Source organism: Balaenoptera musculus, chromosome 1 (genome assembly GCF_009873245.2).
Source record: "Balaenoptera musculus isolate JJ_BM4_2016_0621 chromosome 1, mBalMus1.pri.v3, whole genome shotgun sequence".
NCBI lineage: Eukaryota > Metazoa > Chordata > Mammalia > Artiodactyla > Balaenopteridae > Balaenoptera > Balaenoptera musculus.
In genome coordinates this window covers 168642009-168665168 of record NC_045785.1, presented here as the reverse complement: position 1 = coordinate 168665168, position 23160 = coordinate 168642009, and the positions used below count along the sequence as shown (strand labels likewise).

The 23160-nt window shown below is 35.6% G+C and overlaps 2 protein-coding genes across 8 annotated transcripts in view; one reads left to right on the top strand and one right to left on the bottom strand.

Annotated features, from left to right (window-relative positions):
- GPATCH2 (G-patch domain containing 2) overlaps positions 1–16716 on the bottom strand; it is a 169716-nt gene extending 153000 nt beyond the window's left edge. For 3 of the 7 annotated variants that reach the window (XM_036865869.1, XM_036865879.1, XM_036865873.1), the window contains exons 1-3: positions 16535–16688; positions 5728–6447; positions 508–569 (exon numbers count right to left, since the gene is read on the bottom strand). In XM_036865869.1, coding sequence (XP_036721764.1) covers positions 508–569; positions 5728–6447; positions 16535–16590 — 838 coding nt within the window. In that variant the 5' untranslated portion in view covers positions 16591–16688. Of the gene's footprint in view, positions 1–507; positions 570–5727; positions 6448–7066; positions 7129–16368; positions 16501–16534 lie in introns of those variants that run through there. The other 4 variants (XM_036865887.1, XM_036865843.1, XM_036865852.1 and 1 more) reach the window with 4 other exon arrangements.
- Positions 16717–16985: 269 nt separating this feature from the next.
- The window catches only part of SPATA17 (spermatogenesis associated 17), a 191531-nt gene continuing 185356 nt past the window's right edge, over positions 16986–23160 (top strand). The window contains exon 1 of the mRNA XM_036865026.1: positions 16986–17077. Within this exon, the coding sequence (XP_036720921.1) occupies positions 17010–17077 (68 nt within the window). The 5' untranslated portion in view covers positions 16986–17009. The remainder of the gene's footprint in view (positions 17078–23160) is intronic.

The following is a 23160-nucleotide window of genomic DNA, read 5'->3' as shown; positions in this document are numbered from 1 at the left end:
GATGGGAAAGATGTAAGTTGCAAGACATTACTGTTTAACAGTGTACAGTATTGAATTCAGGAAAATGGTCTAATTACTTACAAACTGGATAGGATGAATAAATGTCACAGCTGAATAAAAATGACAAATGACTTGCAAATCCACCTTTATTAATGCTTAAACAGAATTAAATACATTTGGAACCAGGTGGAGAATGAGAACCAGGGTCTTGTGAACTTGCTAAAAGAGACAAAATTGAAAAGACTTGAGGTATGTAAAGCTTTCTCAAGGAAGATAATCCTTCCTTAACATTATTAGCTCCACAGACTAGCTTTTGGAGATAATTAACTACTTTAGGTTATGAAGACATAGCATGGAAAGGAACTAAACCCCAGTCCACTAAGTAGTGTGTGGATTGCACTAAGGTAAATGGACTGCAGTCATCAATTTATGAAATAACTAGTAATAAGCACAACTTGAAAATGAAGGCGTTTTTCGCAAAGAGATAAAAAAATAGCATCTCAGTACCTTGTCTTCCCTCATCATTGGTAAACAAACCAGCATCAGTGCTGCTGAGACTGCTGGAATCACTAAAATAAGGGAAAAGAAAAAAAAAAAAAACAGATCAAAAGGACAATTGATCTCTCACTTGTGAAATTTTAAAGAGACATGGCAGCTCAGAGATGGAACTTAAGCCTGACAAAGATCTGAAAGAAAATAAGATGATTTTTTTTAATCAAACTGCAAATATCCCGGTTCCATTAACTACAGGGCATATTATTTTTGGCACATAAAACCACAGGAATCTAATGGGACTCTGACAGCAAGCCAGATGTGACTGCAACGAGGTGCTGACACAATTGATGCACTTTATTATCTGCTTTCATCAAATGCTTACTGCTCCTTTCTTATTCCAGGCAATTCAGCTTGAGCCCTGAACACCACTGCTCAATAAAATGGGGAAAGTCTCAATCAAAAGCAGGCTCAGGTTTTCTTCAGCACATGAAATAAATACAAGGGCCTGGGATAGAATTACTTTTCATAAGCATATTTGCAAATATTCCAGAAAAGACATTGCTTAAGAATTCCCAACAACTCTATTATTTGGCAAGGAGGAAAAAAGTTTACAATGGTAACAATCCATTAAATCAAAGCTAAGGTCTCTCTGAGCAGAAAATGAATATTGCCAATTATTAAGGAGGAAGTATACAAAAATAATGGGTTCTTATTATTTCCACAGAAGTTGGAGAGTATGATACAGAGTCAAACTTAACATATAAATGAAAATAAATAGTAAATATTCAACTGACATGAATTAAACTGTCACTTAGTTTTACCAGAAGCGATGCTTATATGAGAGTCTAGTTAGTTAAAAAAACCACAAGGACAAGGTCAGATAATAAGGGGTTTAGTTTTTAAAGAATATTGAGTGACGTTCTTAAAAATTCTCATATACTCTCTTTTTACTGTAATTCTTAATTCTAACCAATCAGGAAATCACCCCAGGTGATTTTTAAATTACAACACTTTTCCATCAACAGGGAGAATTCTATAATCTTAGTTTAAAAAAAAAAAAAAGCATCCTAATCTGTTTTAAAATATGTAAATTGGGAGTTCAGCATTAAAATTATAGATGAAATTCTAAATCCACACACTTTTCTGAATATAAAATATCATTTCAGTTTTTGATTTTTAAAAAATAAATATAAACAAAAAGTATAAAAATTTAAGTGGCACATTCTCCCAAGAAACAATTAGTACCTTTTTCTTTAACTTTCTTCAAATTAAGTGAATGTGTGAAACTATCCTGCACATATGTTAAGGAAAGAAAACAATACTTTTTAAAAGCATCATGTCAATACATATTTTCTTATTTACAAACAGGTATGGTCTTCTATACATAGTGCTGTTAGAGTATTAAAAACACTTCAGAAACTTTATCTTTCTGCTATTTAGCTGTCCAAACTACTATGGATTTTTTTTTTTCTCTGTGACTGAGTAGTGCTTTCTCATCCGCTCTCATCAACACAACTCTAATAAAGGGCCTTAACATACATACCTTGGGTTAAATTCTTTTTCTGAAACCCTCGAGGCAAAATTATTTAAAGTTCATACATTTTTACACTTTATAAAGGTACATTCTAAAATGCCTAAAAGGAGTCTGGGGTAGCACTTCATAATCAAACATATTAATATGTTTTTTTCAATTAAATGAAGGAATATCCATGTTAAATACAGGTCAAGTTAGGTCTGGCCACAAATTAATTAGTTTTTCACAGCTTTCAGGATTCAGATTTGCAGATAAAGGGCTGTGAATCTATGTGCCTTTATTTATTTATTTATTTTTTTGGTACAATGGTCTTCCAATCTCTCTGAGTTCAGATTTACCCCCTTTAATCTATTCTACACATAGCCAGGTTCATCTTTTCAAAACATAACTGGTTGACTAAAAATATTATGGTATCCTGGATGGGATCCTGGACCAGAAAAAGGACAGTAAATAAAAACAAAAGAAATTCTAATAAAGTATTGACTTCTGTTAATGTGTCAACATTGGCCCATTAGTTCTGACAAATGTACTATAGTAAACGGATGATATTACCAATAGGAGAAGCTGGGTGTAGGATGTACGGGAACAGGGTATACAGAAACTCTCTGTGCTATCTTTGCAAGCTTTCCGTAAATCTAGAACTATTCTAAAAGAAAGCTTATAAAACACACAGGTGCATATATGTGTGTGTGTGTACATATGTGTGTGTAAAAAAAAAAGTCTATTAAAATTCTTATGTATAAAATAGATAACTAATAAGAACCTGCTGTATAAAAAAATTAAATTCAATTAAATTCAAATAAAATTTCTTAAATTACTTCCTCAGATTTATTGGCTTAAATTTAGATATCAAGGCTTTCCATGGATGGGCTCCCACCTAAATTCTTCCCATCCCCATCTCTGGTCCTTTTTTTTTAATGTCTTTTCTCCAAGACGTATCCCTATCTCCTCTCTCTTCTCTGCCTGCTGTTCTTCTTAAAGATACAAGAAAATCAGAATTCCCTCTCTAAGGTCAGCTCTTAGCCCTTAACGATCCTTGGCCTACTTGGAGATGTTTTTACACGTGTTTTAAACAGGCTTCCTTATTTACATTTCATCTAATTGATATCTAGCTAGTTGCTCCAAGTATATCATGTAGTTGTTAGTGGGTACAATAAATCAGAACAAGAACTTAAACAGAAGCAAGGCTTTCCATTTTCAGGAGCTGAGGGTCGTTATGGCTTATCTTCAAGGACACCTCTTCCCACTTGTTTTTAGTATGACTTTCATAGCACAGTATTTAGAGGAGAATATATTCCATGAATGCTTGTTGAATTAATGCATGGATACCAATCCCAATCCCCTGCCCCAATCTGTTCATTTCCTATATTTTCTATTCTTGATACCTGTGCATCATCTGAGAGTCCTTTCTCGTTCATCCTCCCCAAAATATAGGCAGCCAACCTTCCATTCATTCTAACTCTTAAAACTGCTCCCAAATTTTTTTTGTCCTCTACTATTGCTGCCATAATTCACCTCCCTCTTAAGGATGGACTGGAGATCAGCCAAAACTAAACGAGCCACTGTTGTCAAGGTCAGGTATCTTGATAAAATATAAATCTAATTGACTAAAAATTCTTCACTGACTTCCCATTACTTATATGATGAAATCCAAACTACCATAGCACACAGGCCTTCAAAACACAATTATTGCTGTAGCCTCCGCTTCCACTTTATGTAATGCAGTTACGTTACCTACACTTTCCCACATTCATAGCACTTGCTTCACAACCATGGCTCTGCATAAATTATTCCCTCTACCTGGGATGATCCGCCTTAACTCCTCGATATCTGAACAAGGCTTTCAGTCACAGTTCTTTAGGAAGTTTTCCCTCACCAGTACCTTCCGCACAGCACATTTCTTTTTCATCATTTGCTTGTTTGGCTATTCCAGGTTATGAGGCTGAAGAGAACCAGGGCTGTCTTATTTGTCTTGGGACCATGAGTGGTGAACAGTAAACAGTAGTTATTCAAATGTGTGTTAAATCACACACACAGAGTGAAGTAGTTCCGTTCTTATCTACAAATCAGTTCCAAGGCAATATATAGCTTTTTATAGTAGGAAAGCTTTGGAAGTGGTCTCAAAAAACGCTTATTCTTGTTGGGAAGATACTTTAAATGTTTAGCAATTTTCCCACAGGAGGAATATGCACCTAACTCTTAAGTGACCACAAAGAATAGCTGTATAGGTAAGTTTAAAATAAGAGGAAAAAAATTTAATTTATTCAAGAGTGAAAACATCCTCTTTGAAAATTTGTACTTAGGCTGTTGACTGCTGGGTAGCCTGATGGCACCTAATACTCAAATATTTTTTTACAATGAAAAGAAATGAAGAGAGTTTTATCTCATTTCTAGTCCAGGGTACACGTCTGTCAATAAAAGGAAGACATCAATAGAAGGAGGGGCTTACACAATCAATCCAGAAAGCAGGTAATCTGTGAATAATCCAGAATTGAGGATTTATCTCCACTGCCACACACCCTCCCTCCCAGCAACTAAGCAAGATAATTACTTTCAAGTCAAGCTAGATGGTCCTCAGTCACAATGGCCCAATACTTGCATACAAATAATTCTCGTTCCAGGATAAAAATGACAACTTTCTTGGAAGAAAAGCAGGTACCATAAACTTCTCAAAACCTTCCTGAAACATTTATGTAATTTTTAGTTCTTTAGAAAAATTACATAAATAGCAAACCACCTCTAATAAAAGGTCCATTCTATAAACTTATACCAGGTCCTACGCATATCTGTAACCACATTTACAAGGGGAAAGAAAAAACAAAATATATATATGCGCTTATGAGATCCATAGCTCACAATCCATGTGATTAAAATGATGCCAATCTTACCAATTAAAAATCAAATACTCTTTCCCAGACCATTTTTAAAGAATATTTTTTTCTTGACCATAGTTGTGCATTTGATTTCAAGGACATGCTTAAAAGGATGAACAGTGCCAATGTTTTCTCATTCCTGCAGGTAACTAGTTCTGTGTAAAAGAAAAGCGATCACTTACCTTTTGAAGGTGTCAAAACAGTCCTTAACAGCTATCATTGTGGTATACCTCTTTTCTAGAATGCACAGATTAGACTAACTGCCAAAGGATTACTGCTTCTCCCATTTGTCTAATGACAAGATCAGGAGTTTCTAGACTATAAGTTGGGTTTTACAATTCATAAGTGATCAGAATTCCTAGCAATCTACAGACTTCTTAAAATATCTAGCCACTCACAGTGCAGTGGTATCAACTTTGGTTCTCAGGAGTCAGAATAAACTGATGAACCATGACACTAAAAAGCACCAATGGCTAAAGCTCTAAAATTAAACAAGTAAATAATTATAAATGCAATTCTAACAGTTATAAATGTGCTGTTATTCAAAAGCATTCTTTCCCATTGAAAATCCATTTCCTTTTCTCTTTGTAGCTGAAAATTAAGTCATTATAACACCATCAAAAGACTGTTTATAGATCAGATAAGCAATTTTGCTTTGCACTAAACATCATAAATTATAAGTAAATAGAACCACGGTTAAACAGTACTATCACTACCATGATTATAATTTATACTTATTTTAAAATAGAACTAATTAAAATCCGAAACACATTCAACGGCAAACACTGGAGACATATTTTTATATTTAGAGAATAGAAAAGTCACCTTTCACTCATGAGTTCATCTGAGACCTTTTGCTCTTCGTATTCCATTTTGTCCTTATTGGTCTGGCTTGTTTCCTCACTTTCTAAGACTACTCCTTCGTCTTGGATTTTTGGTCCTTGTCTGACTATTTTCAGTTTCCTCTTCTTGACTTTGTTCTTGGTGAACTCTTGATATTGGTAAGCTCTGCTGTCATTGTCCATGTCCTGATCTCTACAAGCTTCGAGGGGCTGGGGCATTGTCCGCTTGTTAGCGCTGTCCTGCGGGAGGTCCACTGCCATGCGCTTGACCTTCCTCCTCCTGCGCAGAGGTCTGTTCCCAAGGCTGTCCACGGCAAAATCAGACTCGTGCCAGAGAGGTCTTTTCCCGCGAACGTTGTTATTTAAGTTCGATGATGGCCTGCGCTTTGCCACTAACATTTGGTCGTCAGAGTCGCTGTGGTCTTTTTTATTATTATTGTGATTCTCTCTATAGTCCTTGCTTGGTTCTTCTAAACTAGAATCAGAGCCTTCGCTTAAGCAGTGACCGGTCTCCCACGGGTGATGAACATTATACGACCTCCGTTTTCTCCCTCTCCGTTTCCTGGCCTGGCGTTTCAGAGGGCAAGAGATACTTCGAGAATGGTCTCCAGTTTCGGCAAATCCACCTCGAGCTTGCTCCGAGCTCTCCTCCAGGGCTGAGACAAGATCATGAACCAGTTCTTCCATGGTTCGACTGAAATGCCTACATTTTTTTAAAGAAAGAAAAAAAAATTTAAATAGTCAGAGTCAACCATATTAACCTGGTTTATGGCAGCAGACAATTCATTCTAAATCTGACTAGAATTAATAGTTATTATAAAGAACTGTGTAAAAGCTGCTTAATTTTCCTATCTAAGATATTACAGTTCTAAATATTCTGACTCATTTTTAAGTTTTTTCTTGTATAAGTGCTTTTATTAAACACAGGAATTACTTCAAGATAGAGTAAGCATAATATCAGCAAAGAAAGAGCCCAGTGATTTTATATTTTTACTGTCTAATTATGGAAAAGTTATTTCTGCTTAAATCACCATACCTAAGTCTACTCCTGTCCTTTTCCTAAAGCCAGTTTTCAGAGCAGATGTACAGAGTAAAGAGAACTTTCTCAGTCCCCCTGCTGCTCCACCACACACACACACACACACACACTAATTTCTAAGGAAACAAGGAAACATACAACCCTCTTCTCACCACATGCTCTACCCAGTCACTGCCATGACATGCGAGGCAGGCAGAAAGATAGGCAGCTGCGTTCAAGGTTTGTAATATATGTGAAAAGAAAATTTAACCAAACGCTAGGCATATATTGAGACCACACTAACCTCGCAACCCAGTGCAGCAGAAACCCTGTTCGTATTCAACCTGGAGCCCCACTGATCTAAAATGGCCCATCATTTTTCTTACCATTACTCTGAAGCAGTCTCTTAGGCCTTACAAAAACAAAAAACAAAAAACTGAACTATGTGAGAAAATCATCCACTTGTCAGCAAGGATAAACATTAGTGTTCTTTGGGAACCTTTGTAAATTATATGGGTCCTTTCCAAACCCAACAGGGCCCAGACACATGATTTTATTTTTTAAGCATTACAAGTAATTCAAATATGCACCGTTCTTATGAAGATCATGAACAATCATTTCTTAGACTGAGTTCTAGAAGCCCCTAGGATCAAAATATTCTCGATTATAAAGGACTGTATAGTTTCTAGAGTCTATAGCAGGGGTAGGCAAATTTTCTATAAAGGACCAAGTAGAAAATATTGTAGGCTCCACAGGCCATTAGGTCTCTGTCACAACTACTCAACTTTTCCCATGGTAAGGCCAAGACAATCATAAGAAATATGGAAATGAATGGATATGGCTGTGTTCTAATAAAATTTTATTTACAAAATCAAGTGATGGCCAGCCATAGTTTGCTGACCCCGGGTCTACATACAATCTTTATAGTCTATAATTTCAGGTGTTCATAAGTTCCCTTTAACGACTTTCAACTTGATCTTTTGATTTTAATGATAACTTGAAAACAAACACACGTGTGATTCAACTGGATTTAACACTTAAAATACGAAACACGCATAACGCTTCCAACACTTGAGTATTTATTATGTGCCAGGCTCATTTCTAAGTGTTTCATATGCATTACCTCATTTCATTTTCACATAATAACCCTATAAGGTGGTAGCGGAAATACACAGAAACAGAGATTTAAGGGAGGCTTGCCCAAAGTGACACATGTAGGAAGTGGTAGAAGCAGGATTCAAACTGTGGCAATCTGGTTCTAGAGCCTGAATGCTTACCCAACTACAGCCAAGAACAGCTACACAAGTCCAGTATCTGGTTTGCATTTTTATTTATGATTGATTTAGCAGCAGGGGATACTATTTATTGTTGAGACAGATTTAATACGCATCTATGTAAAGCTAATGACTCACAGTTAAGCATTATATTCTTCTGAACAGAAAAAAGGGATGGGAGACCTGAATCAACATAAGGCACTGGGCAGTTGGGTGGTGAAAGTGAGTCGAATTCAAAGAACCAGTGATGTAGTCCTCAGTAAAATGCACACTGTGAGCAATTAAGTAATAGGACATTGTCTTTCAGTTAATGTGGGTTTGTATTTTTCAGATCTATCTCCTTCGACATTCTGAATGAATAAACAAAAAGTCTATATAGACAAACATTTTTCAGAAACATGGTGATTCAAATATATATATTTTAAATGAACTCTGGAGGGCCGCTAAAAATTTTTTTTTGCCTTTAAAAGGTTACTCGGGTTTCAGAACACTGAATTTGATGAAGAGAAATATGCATCACATAGGAATTAGCATTAAGCCAATACAAGGGCTACAATTCCAACTACATTGATAAGCCAAATGGATCTTACTTCAATACCTAAATGTTAACAATTGCCTTTTTTGTTTTCCCTTTATTGCAATGAATATTTTGTTTTTTTCCTTTAACACCATGTCTTTGGAGGAAACGTAGTCTGAGAATTATTATCTCAGAAAACAATACTGTACTTTTAAAAAAATTCACTGGAAGCCAGTTTAACATGTACTACAATAAAGATCCTTTGTCTAAAGGAAGACTCAGTATCACCTGGTTCTGGAGGAATTTACTTTTTGAAGAAATAGTTTTCTTATCAATGGGTGAATGACTGGTTCTAAATAGTAATATGAAATTAATTAACTCAATGCATGAATATAATCTCCAACTAAAATTGCAGGTTATTTTGGAAGTTAAACTTTAGTGCTTTACTTTAGAAGAGAAAATGTAATGGTCCTAACATTAGAAAAAGCTTAGCACATCAGACTTAATCTACTGAAATTTGATACTATTCATTAATTTCATTTAAATTAATTCATTATACTGCTGTGACTAATGCAGTTTAACCAAATATAACCAATAATATTACTAAAAATGAAAGCAAAATTTCTTTATAACATTATTAAAATTGTGCCAGCCTTATCTGATTTTATATTGATTTTCTTAAGAGAAAATAAAAAATATTTTAACTAGAAGAATCTAATTTACTCCATGATGTGATTCAAACATGAATCAACTAAAAAACTACTTTAAAAAGCTTTTCAAAAAAACCCCTATAAAAACACAGAAAAAATACATTTAAGTGACATTCAGAGTTCAAATCACTTTTTCCCCTTTAGTTTCAACTCACCAGAGTCCTGCAAGTCAATCTCAACCAAAACTCCTGTAAATGAGCCAGTACTATTACAGTTAGTCAAGCTGCTTCACTTACACCTCTCAGGTAAAAGTGGCATCAACAAGCTTCACAGAAATAGTCATTATAAGAGACCATCACATGATCAATAGCTCATTTATTTCCTTTGCCTTGGCAGTTACTGAAGACCATTGCCCCGAAACATTTTATCCTAAAGATATTTTCTTAAATAAGCCCTTTCTTACTGGAGGCGAAAACTGGAAATACGTAACTTTTCTGTACAAAAATCTATGTTTGTTAAGCAACCATAGTTTTAAAGGCTGAATTATAGTAAAATCCAGTGAATTACCACTTAGCTAATTCGTAAGTTTTATATTCACATTTATAAAACAATTTCTCTTCATTTGGAACCCAGTGGAAATGAAATCTTTTGGGAATAGTTTGCACTGAATATAATGTCTAAGAGAACACTAATTGTTTTCTTAAGCTAGTCCAAATGAATAGAATAAAATTACAGTCCCACTATTTATATAAAGTTGGATTTTGTAAAAGGAAATGACTTGAATAGATAAGCATTTTGTTTTTTTAGGTGGTATTATATTATGCTGAGCAATCTATAAAATGTATGATCAACCCAGAAATTGATGCGCCAGTTTCAGGTAAGAATATTTGGCCAAAGGTCAAGTTTGCTTGTCCTCCTCCAGGCAACATTAAACATCCAGTAAAATGAGTGAATTTCTCTCCTGGGCTTCCTTTAACACCAAGTTCTAATTAATTCAGAAAAGGCCTTCCTAAACAATGTATGCTCTAGAGTGAGGAAGATCAGTTAATGTAGAAAACACTGCACTGAGTTTAAGGGTTTTTTCAAATGTTTTTGGTTCAAGGAAGAAGAATCAGGAAGCTGCCCTAGTCCTAAGTTACTGCTCCTATGTCCTCAAAGAGCTGACAAGTTGACCGAAGAACCAAGGGCCTCAAAGGGAGTCAACAATGTAGAGGCAGGCATAGCAGGAGTTGAAGTCCAAGAAAGCCCAGAAAACAAATTCCCCCCAATAACCAACAACTAACTATTTTGTCAACGATTATTCCTTTTTTGAAGCCTGTATTGGCAATAACTACTATTCCTAGAAGGGAAAAATACAGCATATATAGGAAAATTAGGGAATAATTTCCTTTTCTGAATACTGATAAAATAACTGTAACAAGAGGATGGACATGTGTGTCTACTGAATAAACCCACCAAGTTCATTATAAAACAAAAATCTTCCAGATATACCTAAAGGGTAATTGACTACAGCTTTCACATATCTAGTTAAGAAAAAAGAAATTAAATACTCTTTACCACCTCGTACATGGTAAAATTCTCATCTTCATCTCTGTAAAAAATTAGATCTTCTACAAAGTTAAGTAATTTTAGGAGTGGAGTGCTAAAAGGTACCTGTGCTAAATACAACTGTTCAATTGGCTTCAAAAATTTAAGGGAGTAACGATTTACATGTTAGATTCTGTATGAATAAAAATTCAGTGAGTACAAAAACACTGAACCAATAGTACATAGTCAAGAACTATGCTGATGAATATATACTATTACTACCACAAGCTTAAGAAGAAAATAGTTTTGGAATTAGCATGCCTTGATATTCATGTGAGCTTTTACTTAAGATAGGAAAGGTTGGTTGGTCTTAAAAGTATATAGCAAATAGGGCTTCCCTGGTGGCGCGGTGGTTGAGAGTCTGCCTGCCAGTGCAGGGGACACGGGTTCGAGCCCTGGTCTGGGAGGATCCCGCGTGCCGCGGAGCGGCTGGGCCCGTGAGCCACAACTGCTGAGCCTGCGCGTCTGGAGCCTGTGCTCCGCGGCAGGAGAGGCCGCGGTGGTGAGAGGCCCGCGCGCCGCGATGGAGGGTGGCCCCCGCTCGCTGTAGCTGGAGAGGGCCCTCGCACAGAGGCGAAGACCCAGCGCAGCCAAAAATAAATAATAAATAAATAAATTAAAAAAAAAAAAAAAAAAAAAAAAAAAAAAAAAGTATATAGCAAATAGCCAAACAGATTAAAATGAACACATAATAGTGTAGACCATGACCGTGAGAGACTAAACAGGCAAATGATGAGCCTTAAAGATGGCACATCAAGGGCTAAATTTTATGACTAATTTAACAAAATATGATTCATAAGAATGTTCTAAAGTTTGATCAAGATTTCTGCTGCTCATAGGAATTTACAGATTTCCTTCCTTAATGGCAATATCATTTGTCCAAACAAGTCTTTATCTCAGTCTAGTAACCGATTAAGAGATTACATCTTCAATTTTCTCTATTTATGTATTTTGGGACAGATCATAGGAAATTAAGAATAACTCTAACATTAAATGGTAACACTTGGGCTAGTTTAGAAATTCCTTGACTTATCTATATAAACCATTAATTGTAAGTAATCTTTTCTCTGTTTTTTAAAAAAGTAGCATGGGGGCTGGGGGAATCTATCTTATTCTGAAACATGCAAATGATTAATTATAACTTTACATTGACACTAGGCAATAAGTATGGAATAGAATTCACTAGGGGGAAAAAAAGGCTGGAAGGAAACTGTAGAGAACATGAGCTTTAAGAGTCAAAGCAAGAATTTGGAAGCTAAATTATACTATAGTCATCAGCCAGAGGACCTTGGACAAATTCCTTATCTTTTGATTCTGTTTCTTCATCATAAAAATGTGTATAATGACTATCCTGTAGGGATTCTGTGAGGATAAGAATGGGAACTTATGTGTGAGAGCAGTTATTTCATCTTTCAACAACCTCTACACACAAATAAGAGGAAATTGTTATTGAAATAGCAAATCATTCTTCTTTTAAGGTACAAACTATACTATGAATCCCGAGTATGTCATAATAAAAGCTAAGACCATCAACTTTTCTGAGTTCTTGAACCTCTCTGAATGACGGTGAGAGAGGAGTTAACAGACATTTGCAAAAACCTTGCATACAATTTCAAGAAATTTAAGCACTTCCTTAAAGACTTCTATCGATTAAAAAAAAAAAAAACCAAAAATCTCAGGTTAAAAAAAAAAAATGCTCTGTATTTGACCTACTCCTATCCTACTGATATACAGATATAAGAAAAAAAAAGATGAAAGGATATCATCCTTCCAAGTTAAGAGCCACAAGGTTCGCCACCAAACAGAAAAACTCATTTCCCATGATGGGAGCAAAAGTTCTACTGACTTGCACTCAACTGGAGGTGTTGCTGGCAGCCACTACTTTGTCACTTCTGTCACCACGGGAACCCCTAGAAAGCTTTCTTTCCTCCTTACCCTAGCAACGTGACAAAAAGCAGATCATACATGGCTTTACCAAAAAAAAATCGAATTCTACTTTCCAAACACTGATTTTCTAATTCTACTTTCCAAATAGTGATCTAATAAGGCAGCTCATTCATTATTTAAATTTGAAGATCATTCTTTTGATTTTTTTTCTTCATTTAACGACTTCAAGAGTCATTCAAACTTCTTTCCTTATACTGTAAACACTTTCAAAAAGTAAACTATTGAATAAAAAACTGCCTAAGGAAATAAAGTCAAAGTCTAAAACAAACAAAAATAATGTAAAGCCTAAAAAATAATTCATAACAATTCTTGTTAACAAGAATATATTAAAGTGCATCTAGGCGACCTTCTAATATTTAGGAAATGAGTCTCATGCATTGCTCATACATGGTGAATACTCAATATTTTTGAATATATTCTGAACTCCTAGAATAGGAATGAGAATGAAGACAACTGAATATTAATTACAAGTACCTAGCATAATGCTTGACACATAACAGATGTTTTAAAAAAAGTCTGCTGAATGAACAAATAACAAAGGAAATATATGACTTGACTGAAAATTTTAACAATCCAGATTTCAAATTACAGAAACCTGACTTAGACAAACCTGACAGTATGAAACTGAGTTCAAGACAAAAGGCCAAAAAAAAAAAAAGCAGTTATTTAAAAAGCACATTTTCACTATGCAGTTTTCCAGACCTAAAGAAAATTAAAATAGCAAATAGAAATGAAATGATAGAAGAAAATGTCCAGAATCAAGTTTATTTGTAATGGGTTTTTTTTTAAAGCAAAGCCACATAAAGTGAAATAAATAGATACTATAGCTCAGTAGATCAATAATGATTCAATAGTTTCATTATCAAGAACTAATTTTAAAAAATCTGTTTAGTTCAACCTTCAAAATCTTTCAAAAAAAAAAAAACCTCAGAAATTGACTTTAAATATAAATCACTAATAAAGTAAAAAGTAATAAAGTGTGTCAAAATTCTAAATGTGACCTGTCCATTAAATGAATCAAATTTTAAAAGGCAGGTTAACATTTTAAGTACCAAAATAGATACTTTTTGGACCCTACTTTCAAAATTGTATGTGAATGAGGTGGCAGGAAGAGAAGATAGACATTCCCAGCTACAAAGATTTTATAAAAATATAATATGAACTATTTATAATAACTTGCACAAAAAAACATATATTTCCTGACACACAAAAAAAACATAGAACTTTTATTATTTAATTGTATAAAACTTTTCTTCCTTAGGCTTTTAAATTATAAAATAATATATCAGTTCTTCCTTTCAACAAATTATTAAGAAAGAGAGGAATCATCTACATTTACCCATGTGGTGCCTGAAAATTGAAAAACCAGCCTGGACATTGGAGAAAAAGTTGAACTCAAGATGGGAGTTAGATACATCAGGAATTCTAGCCTGGTTAACGAATCTGGGCATATACCTTCCGGTTTATATACTCCTTGTGATATGGTAGCTCATTCGGACACATAGGCAGTATGCTAGGATAGTTAAGAATTTTTTTCTTTTAGATATACTGGAATCATACTGCAAATATGATACTTGGGTATATATTTAAACTACATTTGCTCCTGTCTCACCACCTCTAAAATGCAAAAAATAATAGCACCTACCTCAAAAAATCTACAAGAGATGATACATGTACTTAAAACCCGGCACCAAATAACGGCTTAGTAGTAGCATCCTTAGTGGCACTGATATTTCGTCACTGGCATAAAACGCACAGGCATAGTACAGCAAATGTATGATCAATGAATGAAAAAGACAATTCCATTACGAAATTTTGAATAAAGTGATGGTTGCCCAGATGAACTAGAAAAAAGGGATCCAAATTTCTGGAACACACTCATTCTGTCAAATCAGGCATGATTTAAGAATTCCATTCAAAAACGCTGATAACATGCCAGGCACTATGTTATACTCTGGTGCTATAAGAAAGGATGAATTCCATGTCAAGTAAAATAGAGAACTAAAAGAGGGTTTCTCTATATTATAAAGAGGTACCTAACCATGAATTGGGTGGAAGGTGGAAGGGTGAGAAAGGAGGTGAAAAAGTCATACTTTTAAATTAGATAGTCATTTATTGCACAAATCAGCATCACTATAACAAGAGTAGACCAGTCTACAGAACACATTTTGTCTCCCCCCCCCACCCCCGTCTTAAAGAGATGCTTAATGGTGAAACATTAAGAAAGGTACCCTGGAGAGGGAACCCTGAAGTGATGGAAATGTCCCATATCTTGTTTTGTGTTGTGGTTACACAGTGTATACAACTGCCAAAACTAAAAATACTAAACACTTAAGAACTATGTGTTTTATTTTATGCTAACTGCTTCAACATTTAACAAAAAAAAGGCTCATTTAAAAAAAAATGCTATTTTTCTCACAGGAAAATGTGAGCATTTAAAAGGAGCATAACCAAGATAATGGCTATAGTTCCCTGTGCTATACAGTATATCCTTGTTGCTTATCTATTTTATACATAGTTGTTTGTATGTCTTCAGCCCATGCCCCTAATTTGCCCCTCCGCATTATCTTGTAGTAACTTTCAATGGAGTATAATCTGTAAAAATACTGAATCACAATGCTGGACACCTGAACTAATACAATACTGTAAATCAACTATATTTCAACTAAAACAATTTTTTAAAAAGGAGCATAAACAAGTCTATATTCATTATAAAATGAACTACAGAATGATATGATCTCATTCAAAACATTTTAGGCAAGATATTCTTTTAACTTTTCAGTGATAGGTGATGCAAAAGAAATTCTTCAGACCACAGACTACTAGAATCCCCCACATTCTCATTTGCTGCAGATCTAGGAATGGACAGACATATTACAGCTGCATTTCACCTGTTGTTCAACACTTTATGTTTGAGAATAGTCAGTGGAAATTTTGCTTCTTTCACTGTTAGTCTTAGGTAGACTTGGAGGAAAAGGGTTTGGGAGAAAAACAAGACCGGAATTACAGAGCTTTCAACTAGAAATCCAAAACCCAGCTTCTAGCTCTAGGACTAAAGGATGCATGGCAACACTGGACAAGTCACTTAACTATTCTGTGCCTCTGATAATCTCTTAGCATAGGGCTGTCATGAAGATAAAGTGTGTGTATTTGTGAAAGCACTCTGACAAGTCAAAGCAGTTTATTATTCTAAAGTGGCGTTGGTGGTATGATACTGTAGTCGAACCCCAAATTTAATCCTGACATTTACATGTTCTCAGGGGACACCCCATGCACATCTTATTTGAACTAGAATGGAACGTTCAAGGGGCAGAAACTGGTAGGTTACTCCTACTCCAAAAACCCGGGGTAGGAAGGCGAAGTCTCCTCCACTACTAAACTTCCAGGAGTCTAGATTTCTGGGATTTGATCTTTCAAAACACCTGGGATAATCTAGTAAATTTAAAAAGGCAAATGAGGAAATAAGGCCTATATTAAGATACATTCTTCTGCACCCTCGTCTTGTCAACAATCAATGAGGAAATGAATTGTTCCTGGAGTACAGAAAGGTTCACGCCAAAATTATTGTGGCGTGGTAGACAAGCCATCAGCAAGCATTAACTGTATTCCTTCGCAAATCTTTAGCACACACCTCAACGCCTTCCTCAAACTGCGTCAATCCCAGGCACGAGTGAGAGCAAGGCCTAAAGGTCTTCAGATCATCCATCACAACTCCCTCCCCCTTCCATTCCAGGTCCAGCGGCCTCCGGCCATCACACCCTTTCCAGATCTCCCATCCCCTGGGCCGCCAGCCTCACCAGCTGTTCCCGGCGGCTGGAGCTCCGATCGGTTGGCGCCCGGCGGCCCCGAACATTAACGACACCCAGGAGCCTGGCCTCGAGGCTCAGGCCCGAGAACAGACTCCAACTACCACAGCACCAGCGGCTTCCCAGAGGCAGTTCAGCATTTTGAGCTGAGCTTCCGGAAGCCGACTGGCGGCGGAAACCGGATGCCAGGAGCAACCATTAGCTCTCCTCCCCGCCCCCACCCCAGCTTCCTTCTCCGAGAATCTCCTCCTTTTGCTCGCAGAAGATATAGAAGCCAATAACTTGAAATTTTTCATAAGCAAAATTTCTTAATTTTTCTTTCTAGTCTTCCGGAAACTGAAACAGTGTGAGGGAGAAAAATGTAAAGTCAACGAAAAGTTGAACCCCCGGGACCAGCGGAATGGTTTAGCCCGGTTGCCTAGGAGACCGAGAGTAACTCCAGTGGTGCAGCTGGCGCGCTGAGGCTATGGCCACGTTAGCCCGGCTGCAAGCTCGGTCGACGAGTGTAGCACATCAGTACTACTACAGGAACAGGTAGGGCATCAACTGGGGGAGCGCAAAAAGGCCTGGCTTCATCCCCAGCCCGTTATTCCTCAACAGGAGCTTCCTATGAGCAAATTCCCTAACTCGCTGAGTACCACCCACTTCTCTTCGTCATTTGTGGGCTGCAAACAGAATCGCAAATTTAAAAGTAGTGTTAGCATACAGGGGGATTATAGATACAGGGGGCCATGGTTATAAGCTGGAGATGATTTTAAAAATTCCAGTGTAAATAAAATTGTAAAATGAAGTGTTTTCCTTTGACATCATCACTCCGCAATGTGATGAAACCTGTGTCCTCCTTGTAGAAGGATTAATGGCCTGACTGGGGTCGCCCAGCCTCCTTAGCTGGGTGAGCTCAGAGTATCCCCCATCTACCTGGGGATTTGAACCTCCATTATGTCACAAATATCACTGAACTCAACTGTTCTGTGACTCAATTGTCTTCCCAAGTGACAGTATCTAAACTATTCTGACAGGCTAATCAGTACCAATATGTTAATTAATAGAAGAGGGCTAAGGAAGACACTAGCGGCCTTATCCATCTCTCTATACCTAATCTTCTCACTAGAGGTTCATTTGAACACTGGCCTTCTGGAAGCAGTGCCTCAGGAGGTTTTCCAACTTAAGAAAAAAATCCAAAAAAAGTAAATCAGACCATAGTAGAAGATAGTGACATGCTAGACCAATGGAAAATATGCCAAGAAGACAGAATCTTGCTGAGCTCTTCTTATTCTAACAGTTTTCTCACCTACTGTATTCTTAGAGCACCGTGTACCTTTTACAGCACTTGATCACAATTTAATTTTACATTCTGTTGTGAGATAATATATGAGATATATAAGTATCATCCCTCTTAGCTGCACAATAATTACTTGTCTAATAATTCCATAAATGAATCTTTCAATCAATCATTGGTCCTGGTTTACATAAATGTATGAAAAATAGCTACAGACCGAAATTATGTATTATCCATAATTATAGATAAATTATGTGGAAGGTCCTGTATTTATGACATAGATATCTAAAAGAAATAAATTCCATCCCTCTGATGTTCACAGCCTAATATGGAATATAGGCACTTAAAAGATATTTACAACAGAGTAAGCATGAACAGGAAGGGAAATGCCTAACGTTTCTTGAGCGCCGATTATATGCTGGGCATTGCATTAGGAACTTTTCCATACAATATTCATTTGGTTTTCACAACTTTACAAGTTAATGTATTAATCTATATTTTTAGAGCTTGAGAACAGTGCTGTAGAAAAGCTTGGTGAAGTGTCATGCAACTGCAAACAGACATAATTTTTTTCTAAAGATTTCAGTGTTAATCTTTGTCCCCATCTCCTGACTTTTGACAATGGGCACATTTTCCCAAAGCTGGAGGTGGTTTGGAGAAAAAACTAGGGCTCTACAAAGGCCATGATGAGAATAGGCTGGCATTCCTTCCATTTCATTTATTATTATTATTAATATTTTCAGTATGAAGGAAAGTCTCTAAAGATCACGAAGGAATCAAAATTTCTGTTTGCCTAGTTTTAAAAAAAAAGGGTATTGATTAGCATAGGAGCAAAAACCATATAAAATGTTAGTATATGAAAAAATAAACGGGCAATTTCCTTAAGAAATTGTTGTCATTTCTCATCTGTTATTGACTAGATTAGTTCTTTTGTAAACTTCAGTGTACATCACCTGAGGGTCTTGGTAAAATGCAAATTCTGATTCAGTGGGTCTCAGTTATGGCCAGCAAATCTGCATTTCTCACAAGAGTTCCTGTCAGGCCCCATTTTGCATAAAAAGGGAGACTTTGTAAGAAAAAAAAATGGTGCATGGGCCTATCGTTTAATTTGTGAACATCCATACAAGTTATATATTTATTCCTTCTTTACATGAGACAAAGAAAATGAGGTTCAGGTGGATTGATAATTTGTATGAGGTCATACAACTACTAAGTCTCAAAACCAAAAAACCCAACTCTAAGGCCTATGCTCTTCACTACCATACTAGACAAGATTTTCTTCCCACTACACTGGTTTTGATGAATTAACTCACAGGAAGCACCAAGATCCAGAAATCCAAATGGCATGAGCATACCATTTCAACTCCATTAGCATGTAGGCACCAGAGTTGGAAGAAACAATTTTAATTCTTCTTGGTTTGTTTTAATGTCTTCTATGTTGGTAACAAGGCAGTGGCAAAAATGTTTCTACCTAACAGCTGGCACCAGATTGCCTCTGAAGTTGAAACATGACTTTGCTGGGAAAAATATACTATGACTAAGTGCTTAGATTAGCACCTGAATCCTCCAGGACCTGGGTGTCCACCCAGGAAGAGAGAAGCTTCTCTGCCTAACATAGGGGAAAGGTTTGGAACTCCAAGAAGTGAAAAGCAAATATGGTGGTAGCTGATGTGATAAGAAAGCCAGGGGCATGGGTAGAGTTGTGCATTATCAAACCTGTCCAAGCCCTTGGGGAAGTTGCTCCCACAAGAAATGTTTGGTGGGCACTCATGTTTGGTGGTCTACTCATCAAAGAGACTGAATATTGTGTCTAGGATGTTACAGGATGGCACAAAGATAATACACAGTTGTTATTTGACTAAGTATTGGCCTTTTTTTTTTTTAAATTTTCACTATTACTTCCTAGTTTCATTTCTATTCTTCTGAATTACTGAGATTTCTTTGTGACTTACTGGTCATTTATACTATCCTATTTGTGGAAAGAAGAATTTGGTATATGTTCATTAATCATATTTTTCATTTTCCCCATATCCTTATTTAAATTTCATCTAGTTGATCTGTCAAACGCTAATAGGAATGAGTTCAAAATGCCCCTCTTCCACTGAATTCCACTGAGTTTCCACTGTGTGGTATCCTTTTATGTCATGTTATTTAGCTTTTATATGTGTACTGGTGTGTGTCTCTTCATTATTGGCTATATATTGGTCTTTTTTGAATGTGCAAAATGTTTCACCTTTGAATCCTACTTGCAATTTTTTAAAATTATTTTTATTATTTCTTTAAACAGATTTAATGCAGTAACATACAACTTGTAATATTAATATTGATCCTCTTTTATCTGATCTGAGTTAATCATATCGTTTTTATATATTTCTCTTCACAAACAGCACATTTTAGGGTTTTAAATAATTAGAACCCAGGAAGTTTGTGATGGGTTAAGTTTGTTTCTTTTTTTTTAATTTAATTTTTTATTTTATATTGGAGTATAATTGATTTACAATGTTTTGTAGTTTCAGGTGTACAGCAAAGTGATTCATTTCTACATATACATATTGATATAAAGGCATTTTACATGTTCACCCTATGTTAAGCTACTTTTTAATTCTTGTCCCTCTCTGTCATGCCTTCTCATGTAGAAGCTGTGTTTTTGTTTTTGTTTTTAGATTTTAATATTATTCAGAAGGGAACTTATTTCTAACATTTCTTATGAGAACTTAATGCACTCTACTTAGATTCTCAATACTGTATTTATGAATTAAATATTCACTGATTAATTAAATATGGATGGAGCACCTATTATGTGCTAAGGACTGTTCTAAGTATTGAGGATACAGCAGTGAACAAAAGAGTCATGAGGGAGACAGAACATAAATAAACTTACATATAATATTTTGTCTTGGGGTGATTGTAACCAAAAAGAATAAAGCAAGGTAGGGTGAGCAAAGCGTGAACAAACATCCTGTTTTAAATAGAGTGGTCTGAGGATGCTTCTCCAATCAGGTAATATTTGAACAGAGTCCTAATGACAGTGGATGAGTAGGCCTACTAGATAGGGATCTCAGGGATGAGCCTTCAGGAGCTGTAACATCAAGTGCTATGGCCCTGTTGTCAGAAGCCTCCATGAATGTGTTGCAGGACATGGTTGGAAGCCAGATCATTCGGGGCCTTTAAGCCATAGTAAGTATATTGGATTCTACTCTGATTAAGATAGGAAGTCATAGGGGATTTTCAATAGAGGAGTGACTTGATCTGACTTCTGTCTTTAAAAATAAATAATGAAGAAAACTCCGAACTTATTTTGAAATTGGTAGAGCATTTTGATTTTGTTTTCTTTTTTCTGCTTTCCTCCTCCAATTCCATCGTTTATTAGTTTAACTCTTTGTGGCCTGTTTTGCTTGTTAAGAAAATTTAAGTCAAATCTGCCTTTATGAGAAAAATAAATAAGATTTGCAATCATTTTAAACCATATATAGTTTTCTAAAGGTATATAAGCAGAAATTAACCTAATATATGTCAAAATCTCTTTTAATTAACTTAGCTGAAGGGTATGTGTAGGGGAATATTGAGAAAGCAGGTGCTCAGGAAGAGGGCTAGAAGTTCTACAGAGACACTGTAGAGACTGAGTGGCTAACTCAAATTTCCAGATCCCTTACCCTCTGAAGCGGGGCATGGGGAGTGCGTGAGGATAGAGAGAAGGGAGTAGAAAGAGAAATAAATGCAATTGAATAGCTGGTGTGTGCTGAGAACTCTGTTAAGTGCTTTCACAAATATTATTTTATTTTGACTTTCACAGTAATCATATGAAGTGATTTTTATTATTCCTACTTTACAACGGAGGAAAATGAGATCTTAAAAGTGTAAGTTACTTGTTCAAAAAGATCAAAGATCTAATGAAGTTTGATCCATCTCAGTCCAAACCTTATGCTTGGAGTATGGGGACTTTAAGTCAAGTCCCTGCATGGAATTAGGTACATCAAATACATAAGGTCTAACCTGCCTTTCTAAGGTCAAGTTGAGGAAAGGGAAGCACCTGGTATGGCAAGTACTCTCCACTACAAGACCAGTGATTTACCTGGATTTCATTACCTTTTGTCAACCTAAAGTATAATGTTCCTTAAGTTGGCCTGATTCTGGAATCCATTATTCCCATAAACATAATCAATTTGTTTCTAACTCCAATACAGTCAAAGGTTCCTGACTGTATTCTTAGTCTAATTAGTTGGTTTGATGTCCTTGACTTTGGACAATCATCTTGGTCCTAGTAACCTAAAAATTGTAAATAGCACTTAGTCGGATAGACACGAGTCTCTTCCTCTGATTCTAATTAGTTGCTGATTTTTCTGTTCAGTGGGACTCAATTCTGACCAGTAAAATTTAGCAAGGCTTCTGCCAAGCATACAAAGATGATTTATGCCAGAGTGTAGGAACAGTTGAAATCCTAATTCTGTGTTACTTTAGGCTTAAACTTAAGCTCTTAAATTTATACTCTTACCTTACTTAAACACTTTAAATATCAGCTTTCTCATCTGTAAACGAGGCAATAATGCCTATTGAGATATCAACTAAGAAAATTAAATGATTTTTGGTCACATTAGTTAGCACCCAGTAAAATCATAATATTAAAGGAAATCACAACAGGAGGGAAAAGAATAAAATGCATATGATCAACTCAGTGGATATAAGAAAGGCAGTTGATAAATTTATTTATTTATGAGTATTTTTCTTTTATTTATAAAAGTTTTAAAAATTTTGATATATTATGTACATTTAATGAAGTACATAAACTATAAGTGTACGGCTTAATAATTTTTACGTATGTGTATACCCGTGTAACCATCATTCAGATAAAACTCTCAAGTTAAAAAATCTTTATAAATGAGAAATAAAGGGAAATGTGCTTATAATAAAGAATATGTTTCTAAAACCAATAGCCAACATCATGTGTGTTGATGAAATACAATATCGATAGTTCCATTTAATTCAAAAACAAGAGAAAAATACACATTAACTCTACTATTTGGAACCTTTTTCTGGAAATTGCAGCCAATACTGTAATAAAAGAAAAAAACCCTAAATATTTATTAATAAATATTAGAAGGGAAGAAGTAAAGGTTGGTTACAGACCATGAAATTATAAAGCTGAGAAAATGCAAGGTAATCTACTTAAAAAACTCTTAGAAATAAAATGAATTTGATAAAATGTCTGATTACAAGGTAAATTTAGAAAAATCAGTAACTCTTCTTGGTACCAGCAATAACTAGATGAGGAATTAGATCAGAAGACATACTAAGCATTTATGTATACTTCTCCTTTGATTCCATTCAAAATAGTTAAGTG